At 53.6% G+C, this 20,467-nt stretch overlaps 1 protein-coding gene across 1 annotated transcript; it reads left to right on the top strand.

The window, feature by feature from the left end:
* Positions 1–236: 236 nt before the first annotated feature.
* On the top strand, positions 237–10,715 carry cfap58 (cilia and flagella associated protein 58). The gene is made up of 18 exons (XM_044139734.1): positions 237–319; positions 1,185–1,454; positions 1,633–1,781; positions 1,876–2,026; positions 2,126–2,320; positions 3,681–3,818; positions 5,789–5,948; positions 6,407–6,489; positions 6,648–6,839; positions 6,945–7,106; positions 7,233–7,379; positions 7,844–7,984; positions 8,063–8,286; positions 8,586–8,694; positions 8,849–8,953; positions 9,388–9,507; positions 9,622–9,746; positions 9,846–10,715. Exons 1-18 carry the CDS (start codon positions 314–316, stop codon positions 9,955–9,957), a joined length of 2,589 nt encoding a protein of 862 aa, XP_043995669.1. The 5' UTR covers positions 237–313; the 3' UTR covers positions 9,958–10,715.
* The last annotated feature ends 9,752 nt before the right edge of the window (positions 10,716–20,467 follow it).

Consider the following 20,467-nt stretch of genomic DNA (forward strand, 5'->3'; position numbering starts at 1 on the left):
GATTGGCTAAACATTCACTCTCTTATTAGGGAAAAAAAAACATAGATAAAAATTAAATTGAATCTATTCATAAAAGTCTTTCTGATCTGATGAATTTGAAACTGAATTTGGGTTCATTTCAAGGTGTCTTGATGACTGTTTGACCGCGAGATCAGCGGTTGCTAGGAAACCAGCCCCGATCTTTTTGTCTTTTCTTTTGAATCCCGCGAGAGCTGATGTTGCTAAGCAACCAGTATCAACATTCGCCTGTAGTTGAAGGGGGAATTGTGTGCCATTTATACGGAATTATTTTTAGCCTTTCTCGGCTCGTGTAATGGAGGTGAGTTTGGTTTTTGTAGAAACAGTTCTGGAACAGTAACTGAACCTCAGGATATGCTTCCATGTTTGGATAACTTCAGCTGTTTGCGACCAACTTGTATCACTGAATATTAAAAATATATACAAGAGGAAGTCATTTAGTGTTAGGTTTTACACGCATGTATCAAAATTGACTTAACTAAAAAGTCAGTTTCCTCAGAGGAGGAAATGTATTCACGTGGACTCCATTATTTTGCATATTTGGACATTCTCTTCACATTTGCTTTGGTGTAATGTTCTCTGTAATGACTTGTGTAGTGTGAGCTAAATAGAATATTCAGTGCTGTTAAGGTTTATTGAATGATTACTGCACATCTATGTCGCAAGAGATTTACAGCCATGATGAAAAAAAATTGTATATACACAATTTTTTTAATCCAAGGTTTATACATGTTAGGACATAGTTAAAATGTTCAGTTACTCAACTCTGTGGTTAATCAATTTATTTTCCTTTCAATATGTCATCGGCTTATTATCAGTACTATTTACTAGTTATCACTTTGGAGTTACAAGCATTTAGGCTTTGTTTCAGTAATTTTCATGTTACAATGGTACACTTACCTTTCTGTATGAAATGTGAGGCCAGCTGTCTGTCAGCTATAGTTTGGCTGAGTGATCGGCAGTACAATGATCCCAAACACAGCAGCAAATCTACACAATGGCTGAGTGACAAATCAACTTTTTGTTCTTTTTTTTTTTTTTTTTACAGAAAACCCTTTTGATGTAAAAAAAATCCCTTAACCCAGTAAAGAGCAGACCATTTTTGTTGTGTCCTCAGGTGACATAAATCACATTTTACTGTATTTACTGCTCTGCTTTAATTCCAGGAGACAGAATTTGAAGGAGATGACTCTTTAGAGTCATTGGAGGAGTCTCTGGATGTCCTCAGTGAGCTGGCCAGTGACAGCGGCCTGGACAGGATCAGGGCAGAGTACGAGAAACTCGTTCATGCTCTGAAGAAGTCGCGGGAGAATGAAAAAAGGCTGATGTCGAAATGCAGGGAGCTGAACGCAGAGATCGCGTCGACATCAACCAAAGTGGCAACTGCCCTGAAACTGTCCCAGGAAGATGAGACGACAATAATGTCACTCAAGAGGGTACGGCTTGATCAGCTTATGAAATATTCTCTCCATTTCTGTGTCTGTGTCACTTAGAGATAATAAAAGCACAGGTATTCAAACTGGTTTATAATTACCTTTTGTGGAAGTTTGACATTTTTATATTCAGGGACTCAACAGGTTTTGTCCATGAAAAATTGATCTCTGAATGTTTCAGGAGTTGGATAAGGCTTGGAAATTGATTGATGCAGCTCATGATAAAGAGAGGAAGGACCAGGAAACAATCAAGAAGTTAGAAGAAGACGTTTTCGAGCTCACAAAGGCAACTGAGCAAAAAACCGGACAACAGCAGGACCAAGAACGACTGTGAGTTGGGAAAGGGTCCCGCTTTCTCTTTTGCTGCGCACTGTAAATACTCTCAAATAAGTTTATACCTCCATCTGTGGTGTTTTTTTTAAAGGGATTTAATTAAAATGATTGAAGAGTTGACTAAGGAGAGAGACCAGCTGATGAACACGGCAGCGGACCTAAGAGAGAAACTGAACGAGGCAACTGTAGCTCAGCAAGACATAGAGGCTCAAAAAGAAACTGCTGTAGAGAAGATCTTGAAGGTGGACGTTGGGTACACTTTCAGTGAAGGAAGTGCATATGAATGCGGATGAACACTGTTGTGTAGGAGTCTGAGATCAGCTTCGCATTTCTGCTTCCAGCTGCAGCAGGAGCTCCAGGTGCAACAGAACGAGCTCTCCAGAGAGACGAGACTGAAGGAGAAGCTGGACAAGGAGATCCAGCAGCTGCACACTGACATGGAGGCCAAGATGGCTGAAATCAAAGCTCTGAACACGCAGGGCCAGAAGGCCAGAGAGGAGCAGCAGAGACTGGAGCAGCAGCTCAAAGATCTAAAGGTAAGCAAGGCAGTGGGATGCACCCCCTAGTCTGCTACACAGTTCAGTTTACTTATACAATGTCATCTCAAGGCACAAAAAAACATTATTTCAATCCAATCACACATACAGGCCAAGTGATCCATTTATTGTTCAAATTGGTTAAAGACGTTTTCTATCTGTGGAAACCCAGCAGATGGCATCGAGTTTGGATACAAATCTATATTTCAACAGCACCTTTTGCACGCAAGGCGATTCAGAATGTAATCCTAAGGGACAGAAATACAAAAAGGTGATGTCAGCTGTTGATATTGTATATAAGAAACTGTAAAATACTAATTGTATGTGAAATGAACAGATTGTAAAAGATAACATAACTCAAGAATTGATAAAATCGCTTTTGCTTTTACCGGGTGCCGTGAACTATAAGGTTTTCAGTCCCGATTAAAGGGATTTTTTTTTTTTTCTGAAGCTGAAGAGCTTCGAGACGAAACGCTGATTCCTTTCATTTGGTTGTGCTTCTGAAAACACTGAGTGAACATGATCTGAGAGGTTCACACCTGACGGGTATCTAAACATATTGATGTATTCAAGACCCGAAACCATTTAGTTCCTCATAGATTTGGCAATCTCAGCTTTCCCAGCTGAGATATGATCCTTTGACCTGGTGGAGGGCAGGGCTCTGGCAGCAGATTCTGGAAACACAGCTTTTGCCAGTTTTATTTATTTATTTATTTCGAACATGATAGAAGTATAAAATCAAACATATGAACAAGAAAATCAAAATTATAGTATGACCAACTGAAAAAACACCAACTAATAACTAATGTTTTCTTTGTCCTGATTGGCTGGTAATCTCTAACCATGTATTTTTGGGACCATAATAACGTCTGTCTTCTCAGCATTAGCTGGAGAAAATGTTTGCCTATCCCCCTTTCTGATGCCATTGATATGAGTGACAGTCATGTAGTGAGACACCTGATGCGTGGTATGGGATGCTGTAACACTGTAGTGTTAGCTGGAAGGCGAGGTGTGAGAGATGCAGATAATAAATTCAAGCGTTACTCAGATGGAGCCTTGAGGAACTTCATATGTGATTGCTTGCTCAAATTCATAATTGTTGCGTGATGTAAAGTAGTTTTGCTTTACCAACTAAGATGCTCTGTAAAATGCAGTGCTGAGATCTTTCATAAGTGAGTTAAAACCTGGCTGGGAAACACTGACGAGGCTTGTTAATAATCATTGGCAAAAATCTCAAGTTAGGCTGACTCAGACTGTAGATTGAACTCATGTCTGTTGTGTCTGTCTGTCCTGTAACACCTTGGGTTGATTATCTGTGATTAGAGAACATCACACACCAGTCTGTCCCTTCCTATCACAGGTATTGCATGAGCGTTCGGCCAAAGAGCTGGAGCAGATTCAGGTGAAGAGCAGCAAACTGCAGCAGGAATGTGATCGTCTCTTGTCAGCCAAGGAACAGCTCTCTGTGGAGAATCATCTGAAGGCAAACGAATTGAAGGTATTCGCTTTGTGTTTCTCATAATTTCTTTGTTCCTTTCTTAAATAGAGGCATGCAGCAACCTGGGCCAGACTTCAGAAAGGGCATACAGGGGCAGTAGCCCACAGCAACGAGTTCTGTCAGTGGCAAATATATTGTTTTTTTATGTCTATTGTGCATGCCGTGGGCTCATTTAATATGTGGTGTTTTATTAAAAATATTGCTGGATTTTTTTATTCATTGAAACTACACACAAATATCTGAAAACTATCACCCTTTTGGGACCAACACGGATCCGTCTGCCACACGTCTGACGTCTACCATCCGTCAATTTGAATCTGCTAATGTGTTGACTTATCTGTTAATGCTCTGTAATTTGCATGAGGATCCCTCAATTCTTCTACATCCAGCCCTGGCAGCAGCCTGAGAAAGAAAACGAAGCCAGAGTCGTGTCGTGCGTTACGGCTTCCTTTCACAAAATCCTTTCCCTCTCCCTTTCTTTGTCATTCTTTGTTCATCTAATACGGCGGTTTTCAAAGTGTGAGGCGCGCCTCCCCTGGGGGGCGCCAGAGCACTTTAGGGGAGGCGCGGTGCGAGGGAAAAAGTAAACCGGAAAAGCTATCTGCTTGCTGTCTACTGATGTGAGAGAAACGTCTTTTACGCACTGTGGATTTAGGAAAAAGTTGGTACTGTGGAGTGCACGTGTGGAGCGGGGATCAGTGGAAATGTTTCCCACCTTAGAGGATGTTTTGGCCAGTGATGTCAGTAACGTTACTGACGTCGGACCACTTTTTTCAGTAACGAGTAATCTAACGCGTTGCTATTTCAAATCCAATAGTCAGACTACAGTTACTTATCAAAATCATTTTTGCGTTACTGCGTTACTATCTTCTTTTGTTATTTAATCGTATTTCCTCTACTCGTCTTGTCGAGTGACCGACGTCTCTATGCAACAGAAATGTAAACAATGGAGGAAGATGCGCATTTTGTTGGTGGAAAAACTGGAACTATTTTGAGTTTCTGTCGTCAAGTCCGATTATTATAAGCGGCTTTGGGCTTCATGAGTGGCAGGTTGCGCCTTTTTGGGCTCGTTTTTGAACGTGAAGTTACTCATTTGGGCTTGGAAATAAGCAGAGACTCATAATAAATCCCAGAATTTGTCCGTCATTAAGGTAGTTTTAGTCAGTCTCTCCCTGTTCATCATTTCCCGGATGATCCGTCCCGCTGTGTTTTTAATGTCAAGTTAATATATTACCTCTCAATGACATCGAGCTTCACGTTGCGCTCCAGAAAACTGCAAACATCGAGACCAATATGAACAGCGCAATAAACGTGAAAACAGCCACGAATAAACGTGTCCGTAGTTGGCAATAGTTATAATGGCAAGTTAGCACCGTTATAATTATTAATATTACGGTAAGTGTCGCAGCCATCTGAGCTGTGGAGGAGCTCTGTGCGCTGCGACATCAAACTCAGGGGCGTAACGCAGAATCTGGAGGCTGGGGGGAGGGGGGCTTTAAATCCTTCTTAGAGTTTTCCAGACAACAGTGGACCACACAAACTACTCATGTTTTTTATTTTTTGTACAATCTCCTCTTCAGTTCAACCTTATCAGTGGAGACACATTGTTGATGTTACCATTATAAAATAACTTACAATTAAGTTTTGGCAAAGATCAATGTGATTTTCACAGTAGGTGGAGCGTTGTTGTTAGCAGCTGGTGAAAGTAACTAAAAAGTTACTTTTAATGTAACTTAGTTACTTTCCAAATCAAGTAGTCAGTAATATAACTAAGTTACTTTTTCAAGGAGTAATCAGTAGTCCGATTAAAGTTACTTTTTCAAAGTAACTATGCCATCACTGGTTTTGGCCAGAGCGGGGCTGAAGGTGGAGTTTTTACAAATCCACCCCCCTCCACGGGGCGCAGCAGGCATTGTGCTCCTTGAAGGGGGGCTCACCCTTTCATACTTTGAAAACCCCTGATCTAATAGATAAGGGAGGAGGAGCTGAGTCACATGCGTCAGGAGGTCGCCAAACAGACCAAGATGAGAGAAGCCATCCAGAAGAAGTTCCACCACATGGAGGAGCAGAAAGCTGAACTAGACCAACGGAGGGAGACGCTGAAAGCTCAGATCGCTGGCCTGGAAAAAGGTTTGAGCCTTTTTGACATACGAACTGATGAAACCAGAAATGTTCTCTTTGTTATCTGATGCATCAGCTGAGCAGGAATGAAATGTATGCAGAAAACTGCATGTTTTTAGCACCGAGTCTATATGTCAAACACACTCACCACATTGTTCAACGTCTGACCTCTAGTGTACAAAACCAGTACACTCTACACTGACTATTACCTACTAAACAAAGATGAAGCTGCAAGTGAAAAACTAAGTGCAGCTGGAGTTTTGTCATTTGTTAGGAAGGAAAGACATCAACAAAGATATTGATATCAATTTCTGCTTCATCTCACTTTGGGACAGCTAAGATAAAATATTTAATGTGTATCATTCTAGAAGTAGAAGCTGCTAATGTCAGTTGTTTTATATACAGGTGGGCTGTTCGGAGCGAGTAATAATGTTGGGCTTTTGCTTTTCTTAATTTTCCATATGCAGACCTTGAAGCTTCCCGGAAGCAAGTGGAAGTTGATAAAAAAGCCAAGGAGGAGCTGATCCGAGAGAGGGACAATCTGCACAAGGTTACCTCTTCATTTTAGCATCATAGACATTTCTAAGAGGAATCAACATTTGCAATCATTCCGCTTAGGCTGGTATTAACGCTGCAGATTTGACACACCCCTCCACCATGTGCTCCCTTCTCTGAGTGGCATCAACTCGTTTTTCCCCTTGTGGACAGAACATGACCAAAGCCGTGCAGGCGGCTGAGAAGCAACAGGACCTCATGAAGCTCTTGGAGCAGGACAAGAGGACCTTGGAGCACGAGATCTCCGGGTTCAGGCAGGAGGCGCAGAAGCAGCGGAAGATCATCCAGCAGCTGGAGAAGGAACGGGACCGCTACGTCAATGAGAGCAGCAGCCTCATGCAGAAGGCGGGTCACGCAGATGGGCCAAACATGGCGTAGCTTCTCATAGCACTGCATATTTTTCACCTTCACTAAGAGGTGGCTTTTTTTCTTTTCTTTTACCTTCTGCAGGTCCAGCAGAAACTCAGTGTTGTCGAAGACAAAGAAATGGAGATATGTGACTGGAGAAAGAAAGCTACAGAGTCAGAGTGTAAACTCAAACAGCAGGAGAACCTGCTGGAGTCAATCATCGCGGAAAGGAATCTGTACAGCAAAAACCTCATAGAGTCTCAGGTGAGAGAGATGATGATGATGATGATGGTGATGTCACAGAAGGCGGCTAACTTTAGGCCAGGGGGTCTGTAAGTTCAGATCTGTGTTACCTTTACACATCCGCTCTGTTCCTTTAATTTCCTTAAGGAGGAGATTTCTGAAATGAAGAGGAAAATAAAGACTATGAGCAATCAAGTTGCCCGGCTTAAAGATGACATCACTGAGAAGGAGCAGGAACTGGTCAGAGATCAGCAGGAGCAGAAGAGGCTGGAGAAGGAGAACGAAGCCTTCAAGGTACCGTTCCCTCCGCCTCCACCAGGGGGCGTGGTGGGAACAATAACTGGGATTTAAACGTCTTTACGTATTTCTTATTTTGTAACAAAGGTTATGACCTTCTTTTGCTAAATGAGACAATTTTGACTCTGCCGAAAAACATCCTCAACCTAGGGCCAAAGCTATTTTATCAAAAAACGAGTTGTTTTGTTTTTTCCGAAATTGCCGCGTTTCTATTAGGTGAATTTATTTTCCAAATGTCAAATTGTGTAATTCTATGACGAATGGAAATGCAGCTTCTGTCACTGTCACATGACCAAACAAATACCACATGACCAACTTCCTCTAGCTCCAGAAACATGTGGCATCAAGAGTGAAACAAATATCTTTTGTTCATTTTGTCCCAGTTATATTTATCAAACCGATACTGCTATATCGATGTTGGTGCTGATGTCTGGTGCATCCCGGCATATGTCTTCTATCAGGGGGATCTGCAGTCGATAAAACTGCAGCTGGAGGAAACAAAGCAACTTATTGACAGCCAGCGGACAGAGCAGCAAAAACTGCAGATGATAATCACCAGCATGGAAGAAGACCGAGTCCAGCAGCAGAAGCAGCTGCAGCAGGTAAAGCAGAATGTCAGCACCCAGCAGTCACACCATGCCCCCTGCTTGCTGTCTGAGCGTGCGCTGCTGTGATGGAAGGTGATCCGAGAGCGGGACAGCCTCGGCAAGCAGCTGCTGCAGCGGAACGATGAGCGCGCTCTGCTGTTTGAGAAGATCCGGATCCAGCAGTCCATTCTCAGCAAGGGGGACTTCCACTACAAGCAGAGGCTGGAGGACATCCAGCTGCTGAAGCTGGAGATCAAGAGGCTGCGCCGCAGCAACGACATCCAGGACAGGACTTTACCCAACACAGAGGAGCTGAGGTAAAACGCAACCCCAAGTCGCCTCATCAGGGTAGCGACAGAGGAGAGCCAGAGAGCAGAGGAGGCGACCCACAGAGAGCAAGATGTAGAGCTTGACAGGAAGGCTCAGTCAGAAGCAGCTGGGAGGGTGCTGAGACACAGACAGCTAGGTAAGAAGAGCCTCATTGAAATGAGATGATCCAAATTCACAGGAAAGCTTCTTGTTCAGAACATTCCAGTCCGGTTGTTACCTTTAAAGTCAAGCAGCTGAATAGCTTTTCTGTTGATGTTTGGTGTTAATCCTCCACCCTGTCCTGTAGGACGGAGCAGCTCCGCCTGCAGACAGAGCTGCTCAGAGAGAGAACCAGGAACAGTGTTCTGGAGGACCAGCTCAAGCCCATAAATATTCACCGATGGAGGCAACTGGAGGTGAGGCTTTAAGGTCTGAATGTCTCCAGCTGTTGGCTCTGTTTCTCCCCATCTTAACTGGATAAGGACGTTCTTCTGTCGTGTTTTTAACATAGGAAGTAAAAGAAGAAGTGATGAGAACCCTGACCGTTTGTGGATTGTTCCTAACTTGCAGGGCAGCGACCCGGGGAAGTATCAGCTCATCCAGAAGATTCAGGCATTGCAGAAGCGACTGATTGTTAAAACCCAGGAGCTGGAGGAACGGGAACTGCTGCTGCAGGTAGATGCTCCGCCTGTAGCTGCTGCTCTTCATGGAGCAGATCAGTGTGAGAACACCATCCATCCATTTTCTGTACACCCTGGTCCCCAGTGGGGTTGGGTGGCAATGCTGGTTTCTATCTCCAGCTACGTTCTGGGTGAGAGGCGGGGTCACCCTGGACAGGTCGCCAGTCTGTGGCAGGGAAACAGAGACAGACAGGACACACAACCATTCACACACACACTCACACCTAGGGAGAATTTAGAGAGACCAATTAACCTGACAGTCATGTTTTTGGACTGTGGGAGGAAGCCGGAGAACCCGGAGAGAACCCACCATGCACAGGGAGAACATGCAAACTCCATGCAGAAAGACCCCTCATAAAATCCCCTCTTCGCCTCTGTTTCGTTCTCACTTTTGGGAACATGTGTGTCTTTTCCATCTTGCTCATGTAGGAAAAAGAGAAGCTGTATGTGGAACTGAAGCAGGTTCTGGCCCGGCGGCCGGGTCCCGAGGCCGCCAAGCAGCTTCAGCAGTACCGCTGGACCATCGGGGACCGGACCAAACAGCTGCAGGTGTTTTCGTCCCTCTCCTTTAGTCGCTTTGATTTAGCTTATTCCTGCTAACTTATCTGTGCCTGGTGAGTTTCCATTATGAACCGTCTCTATATTTGGCTGTAACGTCCCCAGGCTCTGACGGGAGAGCTGAGGACGCTCGACTCAAAGATGAACGAATACAAGCGTGAGAATCAAAGACTGAGCGCTGAGCTGGCAAATGTAAAGAAGAAGTATCTGAGTCAGAAAAGGCTTCGTAGGTAAGCTCTGTCTCAAATGATGGTGAACGTAGTCATTGATCTGCAGCGGCCGTGTTCTGTGCTGTTTGCTCTCTGATGACCCTCTGTGTGTCTCATTAGTGAGCAGAGGAGCAGGACCACGGCGCAGGAACAGGAAGCTCTGCCACAGCCGAGCAGCACGCCTCCCTTCCCCAGAGCGGCCTTCAGGGTTTACAACCCGGTCAAACTCTGACGCCCACTGTCTGCATTTTTGTTACGAATGTGCGCAAATATTTGTCCACATTCTGCTACGAAAAACCCACAATTTTGCAATTGCAGTGTTTCGTGCGCTAAAGGGGCAAACCTCTTATACAGGGGAGCAGCTACGTAGGTGGCATTTTGGGGGAAATTGTATTTGGCGATTTTACAGAAGAGCTATGGATTCAAGATGTTCAAATAACACAGAACTTTCTATGAACTGTGTGATGCTGTGAGAGATCGGGTGGAGTCACCGGAAAACAAAAATCAAAAACCATCATCTTACCACTTTCCTACTTTCTGACATCTTCACGTTTTTCATCAGTGGTGAGTGGCATTAACTGTTACGACTGGTGCGATGCAAAAAAAGGATTTCCACTGCAGTCCTGTGAATTACCTTTATTTCAATATGGTTGAAAAAAAAAGCACCCCATCCTTGTGAAAAAACCTTTAGCGAAAAATGTGTTTTTTTTTATTTTATTTTTTTTTTATTCCCATGTTTTCTTTCTGTGGATTTTTTTTCATTATTCCAATTTGCACAATTTTATGGTCAGTGCAAATCCAGGCAGTGTCTTTAAAAAAAACGTACGTGCAAAACTCTGAAATCCAAAGACTTAATTTAATAACAGAAAATATGAGCGGGAAGAGACTATTCAGTGGAAGAAATCTCATTTTTGTCTAATATTGTATTTGATGAAGTTGACTTGCATTTTTCTGTTGGTTCTCAGATGAAGGTGAAGCTTTTGAAGTGAAATTAATGCGACTTTTTAACATGAATGTAATTTTTGTTTTCTGTTTAATAAAGCATTAAAGATCCTTTTAGTTTCTCTCTTTGGTTTTTTATTTTAAGTCTGAAGTGAATCCAATCCTCTAATCGGGTCTGGGACCTGGACCTGGACCCGGACCTGCACCTGGACCTTGACCCGGTCCTGGACCTGGACCTGGACCCGGTCATGGACCCGGACCTGGACCTGGACCTGGACCCGGTCCGGGACCTGAACCTGGACCTGGACCAGGACCTGGACCCGGTCCCGGAAATGTACCTGGACCAGGACCCGGTCCGGGACCTGGACCTTGACCTGGACCTGGACCCGGTCCTGGACCCGGACCTGGACCTGGACCTGGACCTGGACCCGGACCTGGACCTGGGCCTGGACCTTTACCCGGTCCTGGACCCGGACCTGGACCCGGACCTGGACCCGACCCGGTCCGGGACCTGGACCCGGACCTGGACACGACCCTGCACCTGGACCCTGACCCGGACCTGGACCTGGACCTGGACCCGGTCCCGGAAATGTACCTGGACCTGGACCTGGACCCGGACCTTGACCTGGACTCGGTCCCGGAAATGTACCTGGACCTGGACCCGGACCTGGAGGCGATGAGGGCGACGAGGGAAGCTATGGGACCACGTGGAGGCGACGAGGGCGACGAGGGAAGCTATGGGACCACGTGGAGGCGACGAGGGCGACGAGGGAAGCTATGGGACCACGTGGAGGCGACGAGGGAAGCTATGGGACCACGTGGAGGCGACGAGGGTAGCTATGTAACCACTAGGAGGACCTGGACCTGTACCCAGACCTGGACCTGGACCCGGTCCCGGAAATGTACCTGGACCCGGACCTTCACCCGGTCCTGGACCTTGACCCGGTCCTGGACCTGGACCCGTTCCTGTACCTGGACCTGGACGTGGACCCGGTCCTGGACCTGGACGTGGACCCGGTCCTGGACCTGGTCCTGGACCCAGACCTGGACCTGGACCTGTACCCGGACCTGGACCTGGACCCGGTCCCGGAAATGTACCTGGACCTGGACCTGGACCCGGTCCCGGAAATGTACCTGGACCTGGACCTGGACCTGGACACGGACCTGCACCTGGACCCTGACCCGGACCTGGACCTGGACCTGGACCCGGTCCCGGAAATGTACCTGGACGTGGACCCGGTCCCGGAAATGTACCTGGACCTGGACCCGGACTTGACCAGACAGGACCCAGTCCTAGACCAGTCAGACCTGGGACCTGGAACTTAGACCCCAGACCTACACCTAGACCTTGGACCAGTCCTGAACCTGGAACCCAGACCTGGGACCCAGACCTGGACCCAGACCTAGACCAGACCAGTCCTGAACCCAGTCCTAGAACCTGAACATAGACCAGTCCTAGACCCAATCCTGAACCTGAATCTGAACCAGACCCGTACCAGACCTAGACCTAGACCAGTCCCAGAAATATACCTAGACCTAGACCTGGACCCAGTCCTAGAAGTCCCAAAATGTACCTGGACCTAGACCTGGAAGACCTGCACCTGGACCTTGACCCAGACCTAGACCTGGACCCTAGACCAGTCCCAGAAATGTACCTGAGACCAATACCTGTACCCAGAGCCAGACCTGAACCAGACCTGAACCACGACCCTACACCTGAACCCTAACCAGACCTAGACCTAGACCTACCACGTGGAGGCGACGAGGGCGACGAGGGAAGCTATGGGACCACGTGGAGGCGACGAGGGCGACGAGGGAAGCTATGGGACCACGTGGAGGCGACGAGGGCGACAAGGGTAGCTATGTAACCACTAGGAGGACCTGGACCTGTACCCAGACCTGGACCTGTACCCGGTCCCGGAAATGTACCTGGACCTGGACCTGGACCCGGACCTTGACCTGGACCCGGTCCCGGAAATGTACCTGGACCTGGACCCGGACCTGGAGGCGACGAGGGCGACGAGGGAAGCTATGGGACCACGTGGAGGCGACGAGGGAAGCTATGGGACAACGTGGAGGCGACGAGGGCGACGAGGGAAGCTATGGGACCGCGTGGAGGCGACGAGGGCGACGAGGGAAGCTATGGGACCACGTGGAGGCGACGAGGGTGACGAGGGAAGCTATGGGACCACGTGGAGGCGACGAGGGCGACGAAGGTAGCTATGTAACCACTAGGAGGACCTGGACCTGTACCCAGACCTGGACCTGGACCCGGTCCCGGAAATGTACCTGGACCCGGACCTGCAACTGGACCTTGACCCAGTCCTGGACCCGGTCCTGGACCCGGACCTGGACCTGGACCCGTTCCTGGACCTGGACGTGGACCCGGTCCTGGACCTGGTCCTGGACCCAGACCTGGACCTGGACCTGTACCTGGACCTGGACCCGGTCCCGGAAATGTACCTGGACCTGGACCTGGACCCGGACCTGGAGGCGACGAGGGAAGCTATGGGACCACTAGGAGGACCTGGACCTGTACCCAGACCTGGACCTGGACCCGGTCCCGGAAATGTACCTGGACCTGGACCTGGATCCGGTCCTGGACACGGTCCTGGACCTGGACCTGCACTTGTACCAGGTAATGGACCTGGACCCGGTCCCGGAAATGTACCTGGACCTAGACCTGGACCCGGACCTGGACCTGTACCCGGTCTCGGAAATGTACCTGCACCCGGACCTGGACCTGGACCCGGACCTGGACCCGGACCTGCACCTGGACCTGTACCTGGACGTGGACCTGGACCTGTACCCGGACCTGGACCCGGTCTCGGAAATGTACCTGGACCCGGACCTGCACCTGGACCTTGACCCAGTCCTGGACCCGGTCCTGGACCCGGACCTGGACCTGGACCCGGACCTGCACCTGGACCTTGACCCAGTCCTGGACCCGGTCCTGGACCCGGACCTGGACCTGGACCCGTTCCTGGACCTGGACGTGGACCCGGTCCTGGACCTGGTCCTGGACCCAGACCTGGACCTGGACCTGTACCTGTACCTGGACCTGGACCCGGTCCCGGAAATGTACCTGGACCTGGACCTGGACCCGGACCTGGAGGCGACGAGGGCGACGAGGGAAGCTATGGGACCACGTGGAGGCAACGAGGGCGACGAGGGTAGCTATGTAACCACTAGGAGGACCTGGACCTGTACCCAGACCTGGACCTGGACCCGGTCCCGGAAATGTACCTGGACCTGGACCTGGAAGACCTGGACCGGACATGGACTGGACCAGTCCAGGACCTGGACCTGGTCCTGACCTGGACCTGGACCGGTCCCGAAATGTACCTGGACCTGGACCCGGACCTGGACCTGAGGCGACGAGGAAGCTATGGGACCACGTGGAGGCGACGAGGCGGCGAGGAAGCTATGGGACCACGTGGGCGGCGAGGCGACGGGGAAGCTATGGGACCACGTGACCGAGGAAGCTATGGGACCACGTGGGCGGACGGGAAGCTATGGGACCACGTGGAGGCGGCGAGCGGCGAGGAAGCTATGGGACCACTGGGCGGCGAGGCCAGAAGCTATGGGACCACTGGAGGCGGCGAGGCGGCAGGAAGCTATGGGACCACGTGGGCCGAGGCGACGAGGAAGCTATGGGACCACGTGGGCCTGACGAGGGAAGCTATGGGACCCGCAGGACCTGAGGAAGCTATGGGACCACGGAGGCGGCGAGGACGAGGAAGCTATGGGACCAGGTGGGCGGAGGGAAGCTATGGGACCACGTGGAGGCGACGAGGCGGCGAGGAAGCTATGGGACCACGTGGAGGCGGCGAGGAAGCTATGGGACCCACGTGGACCGAGGAAGCTATGGGACCCGTGGACCGAGGAAGCTATGGGTCCCGGAAATGTACCTGGACCCGGACCTGCACCTGGACCTTGACCCGGTCCTGGACCTGGACCTGGACCCGGTCCTGGACCCGGACCTGGACCCGTTCCTGGACCTGGACGTGGACCCGGTCCTGGACCTGGACCCGGTCCCGGAAATGTACCTGGACCTGGATCTGGATCCGGACCTGGACACGGTCCTGGACCTGGACCTGCACTTGTACCAGGTAATGGACCTGGACCCGGTCCCGGAAATGTACCTGGACCTGTACCTGGATCCTGTCCTGGACATGGTCCTGGACCTGGACCTGGACCTGTACCCGGACCTGGACCTGGTCCCGGAAATGTACCTGGACCTGGACCCGGACCTGGAGGCGACGAGGGCGACGAGGGAAGCTATGGGACCACGTGGAGGCGACGAGGGCGACGAGGGAAGCTATGGGACCACGTGGAGGCGACGAGGGCGACGAGGGAAGCTATGGGACCACGTGGAGGCGACGAGGACGACGTGGGTAGCTATGTAACCACTAGGAGGACCTGGACCTGTACCCAGACCTGGACCTGGACCCGGTCCCGGAAATGTAAATGGACCTGGATCTGGATCCGGACCTGGACACGGTCCTGGACCTGGACCTGCACTTGTACCAGGTAATGGACCTGGACCCGGTCCCGGAAATGTACCTGGACCTGTACCTGGATCCTGTCCTGGACATGGTCCTGGACCTGGACCTGGACCTGTACCCGGACCTGGACCCGGACCCGGTCCCGGAAATGTACCTGGACCTGGACCCGGACCTGGAGGCGACGAGGGAAGCTATGGGACCACGTGGAGGCGACGAGGGCGACAAGGGAAGCTATGGGACCACTGGAGGCGGAGGCGGGAAGCTATGGGACCACGTGGGCGGAGGCGGCGAGGAAGCTATGGGACCACGTGGAGGCGACGAGGGCGACGAGGGTAGCTATGTAACCACTAGGAGGACCTGGACCTGTACCCAGACCTGGACCTGGACCCGGTCCCGGAAATGTACCTGGACCTGGACCTGGATCCGGTCCTGGACCTGCACTTGTACCAGGTAATGGACCTGGACCCGGTCCCGGAAATGTACCTGGACCTGTACCTGGATCCTGTCCTGGACATGGTCCTGGACCTGGACCTGGACCCGGACCTGTACCCGGACCTGGACCTGGTCCCGGAAATGTACCTGGACCCAGACCTGGACCCGGACATGGACCTGGACCCGGACCTGTACCCGGACCTGGACCTGGTCCCGGAAATGTACCTGGACCTGGACCCGGTCCTGGAAATGTACCTGGACCTGGACCTGGAACCAGACCTGGACCTGGACCCGGTCCCGGAAATGTACCTGGACCCGGACCTGCACCTGGACCTTGACCCGGTCCTGGACCTGGGCCTGGACCTGGACCCGGTCCTGGACCCGGACCTGGACCCGTTCCTGGACCTGGACCTGGACGTGGACCCGGTCCTGGACCTGGTCCTGGACCCAGACCTGGATCTGGACCTGTACCCGGACCTGGACCTGGACCTGGACCTGTACCCGGACCCGGTCCTGGAGGCGACGAGGGAAGCTATGGGACCACGTGGAGGCGACGAGGGAAGCTATGGGACCACGTGGAGGCGACGAGGGCGACGAGGGAAGCTATGCGACCACGTGGAGGCGACGAGGGCGACGAGGGAAGCTATGGGACCAGGTGGAGGCGGCGACCGAGGAAGCTATGTAACCACTAGGAGGACCTGGACCTGTACCCAGACCTGGACCTGTACCCGGTCCCGGAAATGTACCTGGACCTGGACCTGTACCCGGTCCCGGAAATGTACCTGGACCTGGACCTGTACCCGGTCCCGGAAATGTACCTGGACCTGGACCTGGAACCAGACCTGGACCTGGACCCGGTCCCGGAAATGTACCTGGACCCGGACCTGCACCTGGACCTTGACCCGGTCCTGGACCTGACCTGGACCTGGACCGGTCCTGACCCGGACCTGGACCCGTTCCTGGACCTGGACCTGGGCGTGGACCGGTCCTGGACCTGGTCCTGACCCTGACCTGGACCTGTACCCGGACCTGGACCTGGACCTGGACCTGTGCGGTCCTGGACCCGGACCTGGAGGCGACGAGGGAAGCTATGGGACCACGTGGAGGCGACGAGGGAAGCTATGGGACCACGTGGAGGCGACGAGGGAAGCTATGGGACCACGTGGAGGCGACAAGGGCGACGAGGGAAGCTATGGGACCACGTGGAGGCGACGAGGGCGACGAGGGAAGCTATGGGACCACGTGGAGGCGACGAGGGCGACGAGGGTAGCTATGTAACCACTAGGAGGACCTGGACCTGTACCCAGACCTGGACCTGTATCCGGTCCCGGAAATGTACCTGGACCTGGACCTGGACCTGGACCTGGACCTGGACCCGGTCCCGGAAATGTACCTGGACCCGGACCTGCACCTGGACCTTGACCCGGTCCTGGACCTGGACCTGGACCCGGTCCTGGACCCGGACCTGGACCGGACCAGGGAAGCTATGGGACCACGTGGAGGCGACGAGGGCGACGAGGGAAGCTATGGGACCAGGTGGGCGGCGAGCGACGAGGGAAGCTATGGGACCAGGTGGGCGACGAGTGCGGAGGAAGCTATGGGACCAGGTGGAGGCGGAGGGGCGAGGGAAGCTATGGGACCACGTGGAGGCGGCGAGGCGGCGAGGGAAGCTATGGGACCACGTGGAGGCGACGAGGGCGACGAGGGTAGCTATGTAACCACTAGGAGGACCTGGACCTGTACCCAGACCTGGACCTGTACCTGGTCCCGGAAATGTACCTGGACCTGGACCTGGACCTGGACCCAGACCTGGACCTGGACCCCGTCCCGGAAATGTACCTGGACCCGGACCTGCACCTGGACCTGGACCCGGACCTGGACCTGGTCCTGGACCCGGACCTGGACCTGGACCTGGACCTGGACCCGGTCCCGGAAATGTACCTGGACCTGGACCTGGACCCGGACCTGGAGGCGACGAGTGCGACGAGGGAAGCTATGGGACCAGGTGGAGGCGACGAGGGCGACGAGGGAAGCTATGGGACCTGGGCGACGAGGAAGCTATGGGACCAGGTGGGCGCGAGGCGACGAGCTATGGACCAGGTGGACCGAGGCGACGAGGAAGCTATGGGACCAGGTGGAGGCGGCGAGGCGACGAGGAAGCTATGGGACCACGTGGAGCGACGAGGCGGCGAGGAAGCTATGGGACCACGTGGAGGCGGCTGACGAGGAAGCTATGGGACCACGTGGACGACGAGGCGGCGAGGAAGCTATCGACCACTGGAGCGACGAGAGGAAGCTATGGGACCAGGTGCAGGCGGCGACCGAGGGAAGCTATGGGACCAGGTGGAGGCGACGAGGGAGGACCTGGACCTGTACCCAGACCTGGACCTGTACCCGGTCCCGGAAATGTACCTGGACCTGGACCTGGAACCAGACCTGGACCTGGACCCGGTCCCAGAAATGTACCTGGACCCGGACCTGCACCTGGACCTTGACCCGGTCCTGGACCTGGGCCTGGACCTGGACCCGGTCCTGGACCCGGACCTGGACCCGTTCCTGGACCTGGACCTGGACGTGGACCCGGTCCTGGACCTGGTCCTGGACCCAGACCTGGACCTGGACCTGTACCCGGACCTGGACCTGGACCTGTACCCGGACCCGGTCCTGGACCCGGACCTGGAGGCGACGAGGGAAGCTATGGGACCCAGGCGTGAGGAAGCTATGGGACCACGTGGAGGCGACGAGGGCGACGAGGGAAGCTATGGGACCACGTGGAGGCGACAAGGGCGACGAGGGAAGCTATGGGACCATGTGGAGGCGACGAGGGCGACGAGGGAAGCTATGGGACCACGTGGAGGCGACGAGGGTAGCTATGTAACCACTAGGAGGACCTGGACCTGTACCCAGACCTGGACCTGTATCCGGTCCCGGAAATGTACCTGGACCTGGACCTGGACCTGGACCTGGACCCGGTCCCGGAAATGTACCTGGACCCGGACCTGCACCTGGACCTTGACCCGGTCCTGGACCTGGACCTGGACCCGGTCCTGGACCCGGACCTGGACCGGACCAGGGAAGCTATGGGACCACGTGGAGGCGACGAGGGCGACGAGGGAAGCTATGGGACCAGGTGGAGGCGACGAGTGCGACGAGGGAAGCTATGGGACCAGGTGGGCGAGCGAAGTGCGAGGGAAGCTATGGGACCAGGTGGAGGCGACGAGGGCGACGAGGGAAGCTATGGGACCACGTGGAGGCGACGAGGGCGACGAGGGAAGCTATGGGACCACGTGGAGGCGACGAGGGCGACGAGGGTAGCTATGTAACCACTAGGAGGACCTGGACCTGTACCCAGACCTGGACCTGTACCTGGTCCCGGAAATGTACCTGGACCTGGACCTGGACCCAGACCTGGACCTGGACCCCGTCCCGGAAATGTACCTGGACCCGGACCTGCACCTGGACCTTGACCCGGTCCTGGACCTGGTCCTGGACCCGGACCTGGACCTGGACCTGGACCTGGACCCGGTCCCGGAAATGTACCTGGACCTGGACCTGGACCCGGACCTGGAGGCGACGAGTGCGACGAGGGAAGCTATGGGACCAGGTGGAGGCGACGAGGGCGACGAGGGAAGCTATGGGACCACGTGGAGGCGACGAAGCTATGGGACCAGGTGGAGGCGGCGAGGCGGCGAGGGAAGCTGCGACCAGGTGGAGGCGGCAGAGGCGAGAGGGAAGCTATGGGACCAGGTGGAGGCGACGAGGCGGCAGGAAGCTATGGGACCACGTGGAGGCAAAGGCGAGGGAAGCTATGGGACCACGTGGAGGCGAGGCGGCGAGGAAGCTATGGGACCACGTGGAAGCGGCAGGCGACGAGGAAGCTATGCGACCACGTGGAAGGCGGCGAGGCGGCGAGGAAGCTATGGGACCAGGTGCAGGCGACGAGGGCGACGAGGGAAGCTATGGGACCAGGTGGAGGCGACGAGGGAGGACCTGGACCTGTACCCAGACCTGGACCTGTACCCGGTCCCGGAAATGTACCTGGACCTGGACCTGGAACCAGACCTGGACCTGGACCCGGTCCCAGAAATGTACCTGGACCCGGACCTGCACCTGGACCTTGACCCGGTCCTGGACCTGGGCCTGGACCTGGACCCGGTCCTGGACCCGGACCTGGACCTGGACCTGGACCCGTTCCTGGACCTGGACCTGGACGTGGACCCGGTCCTGGACCTGGTCCTGGACCCAGACCTGGACCTGGACCTGTACCCGGACCTGGACCTGGACGTGGACCCGGTCCTGGACCTGGTCCTGGACCTGGACCCAGACCTGGACCTGGACCTGTACCCGGACCTGGACCTGGACCTGTACCCGGACCCGGTCCTGGACCAGGCGACGAGGGAAGCTATGGGACCACGTGGAGGCGACGAGGGAAGCTATGGGACCACGTGGAGGCGACGAGGGCGACGAGGGAAGCTATGGGACCAGGTGCAGGCGACGAGGGCGACGAGGGAAGCTATGGGACCAGGTGGAGGCGACGAGGGAGGACCTGGACCTGTACCCAGACCTGGACCTGTACCCGGTCCCGGAAATGTACCTGGACCTGGACCTGGAACCAGACCTGGACCTGGACCCGGTCCCGGAAATGTACCTGGACCCGGACCTGCACCTGGACCTTGACCCGGTCCTGGACCTGGGCCTGGACCTGGACCCGGTCCTGGACCCGGACCTGGACCTGGACCTGGACCCGTTCCTGGACCTGGACCTGGACGTGGACCCGGTCCTGGACCTGGTCCTGGACCCAGACCTGGACCTGGACCTGTACCCGGACCTGGACCTGGACCTGGACCTGTACCCGGACCC

This window comes from Gambusia affinis, linkage group LG15, assembly GCF_019740435.1.
Source record: "Gambusia affinis linkage group LG15, SWU_Gaff_1.0, whole genome shotgun sequence".
Classification (NCBI taxonomy): domain Eukaryota; kingdom Metazoa; phylum Chordata; class Actinopteri; order Cyprinodontiformes; family Poeciliidae; genus Gambusia; species Gambusia affinis.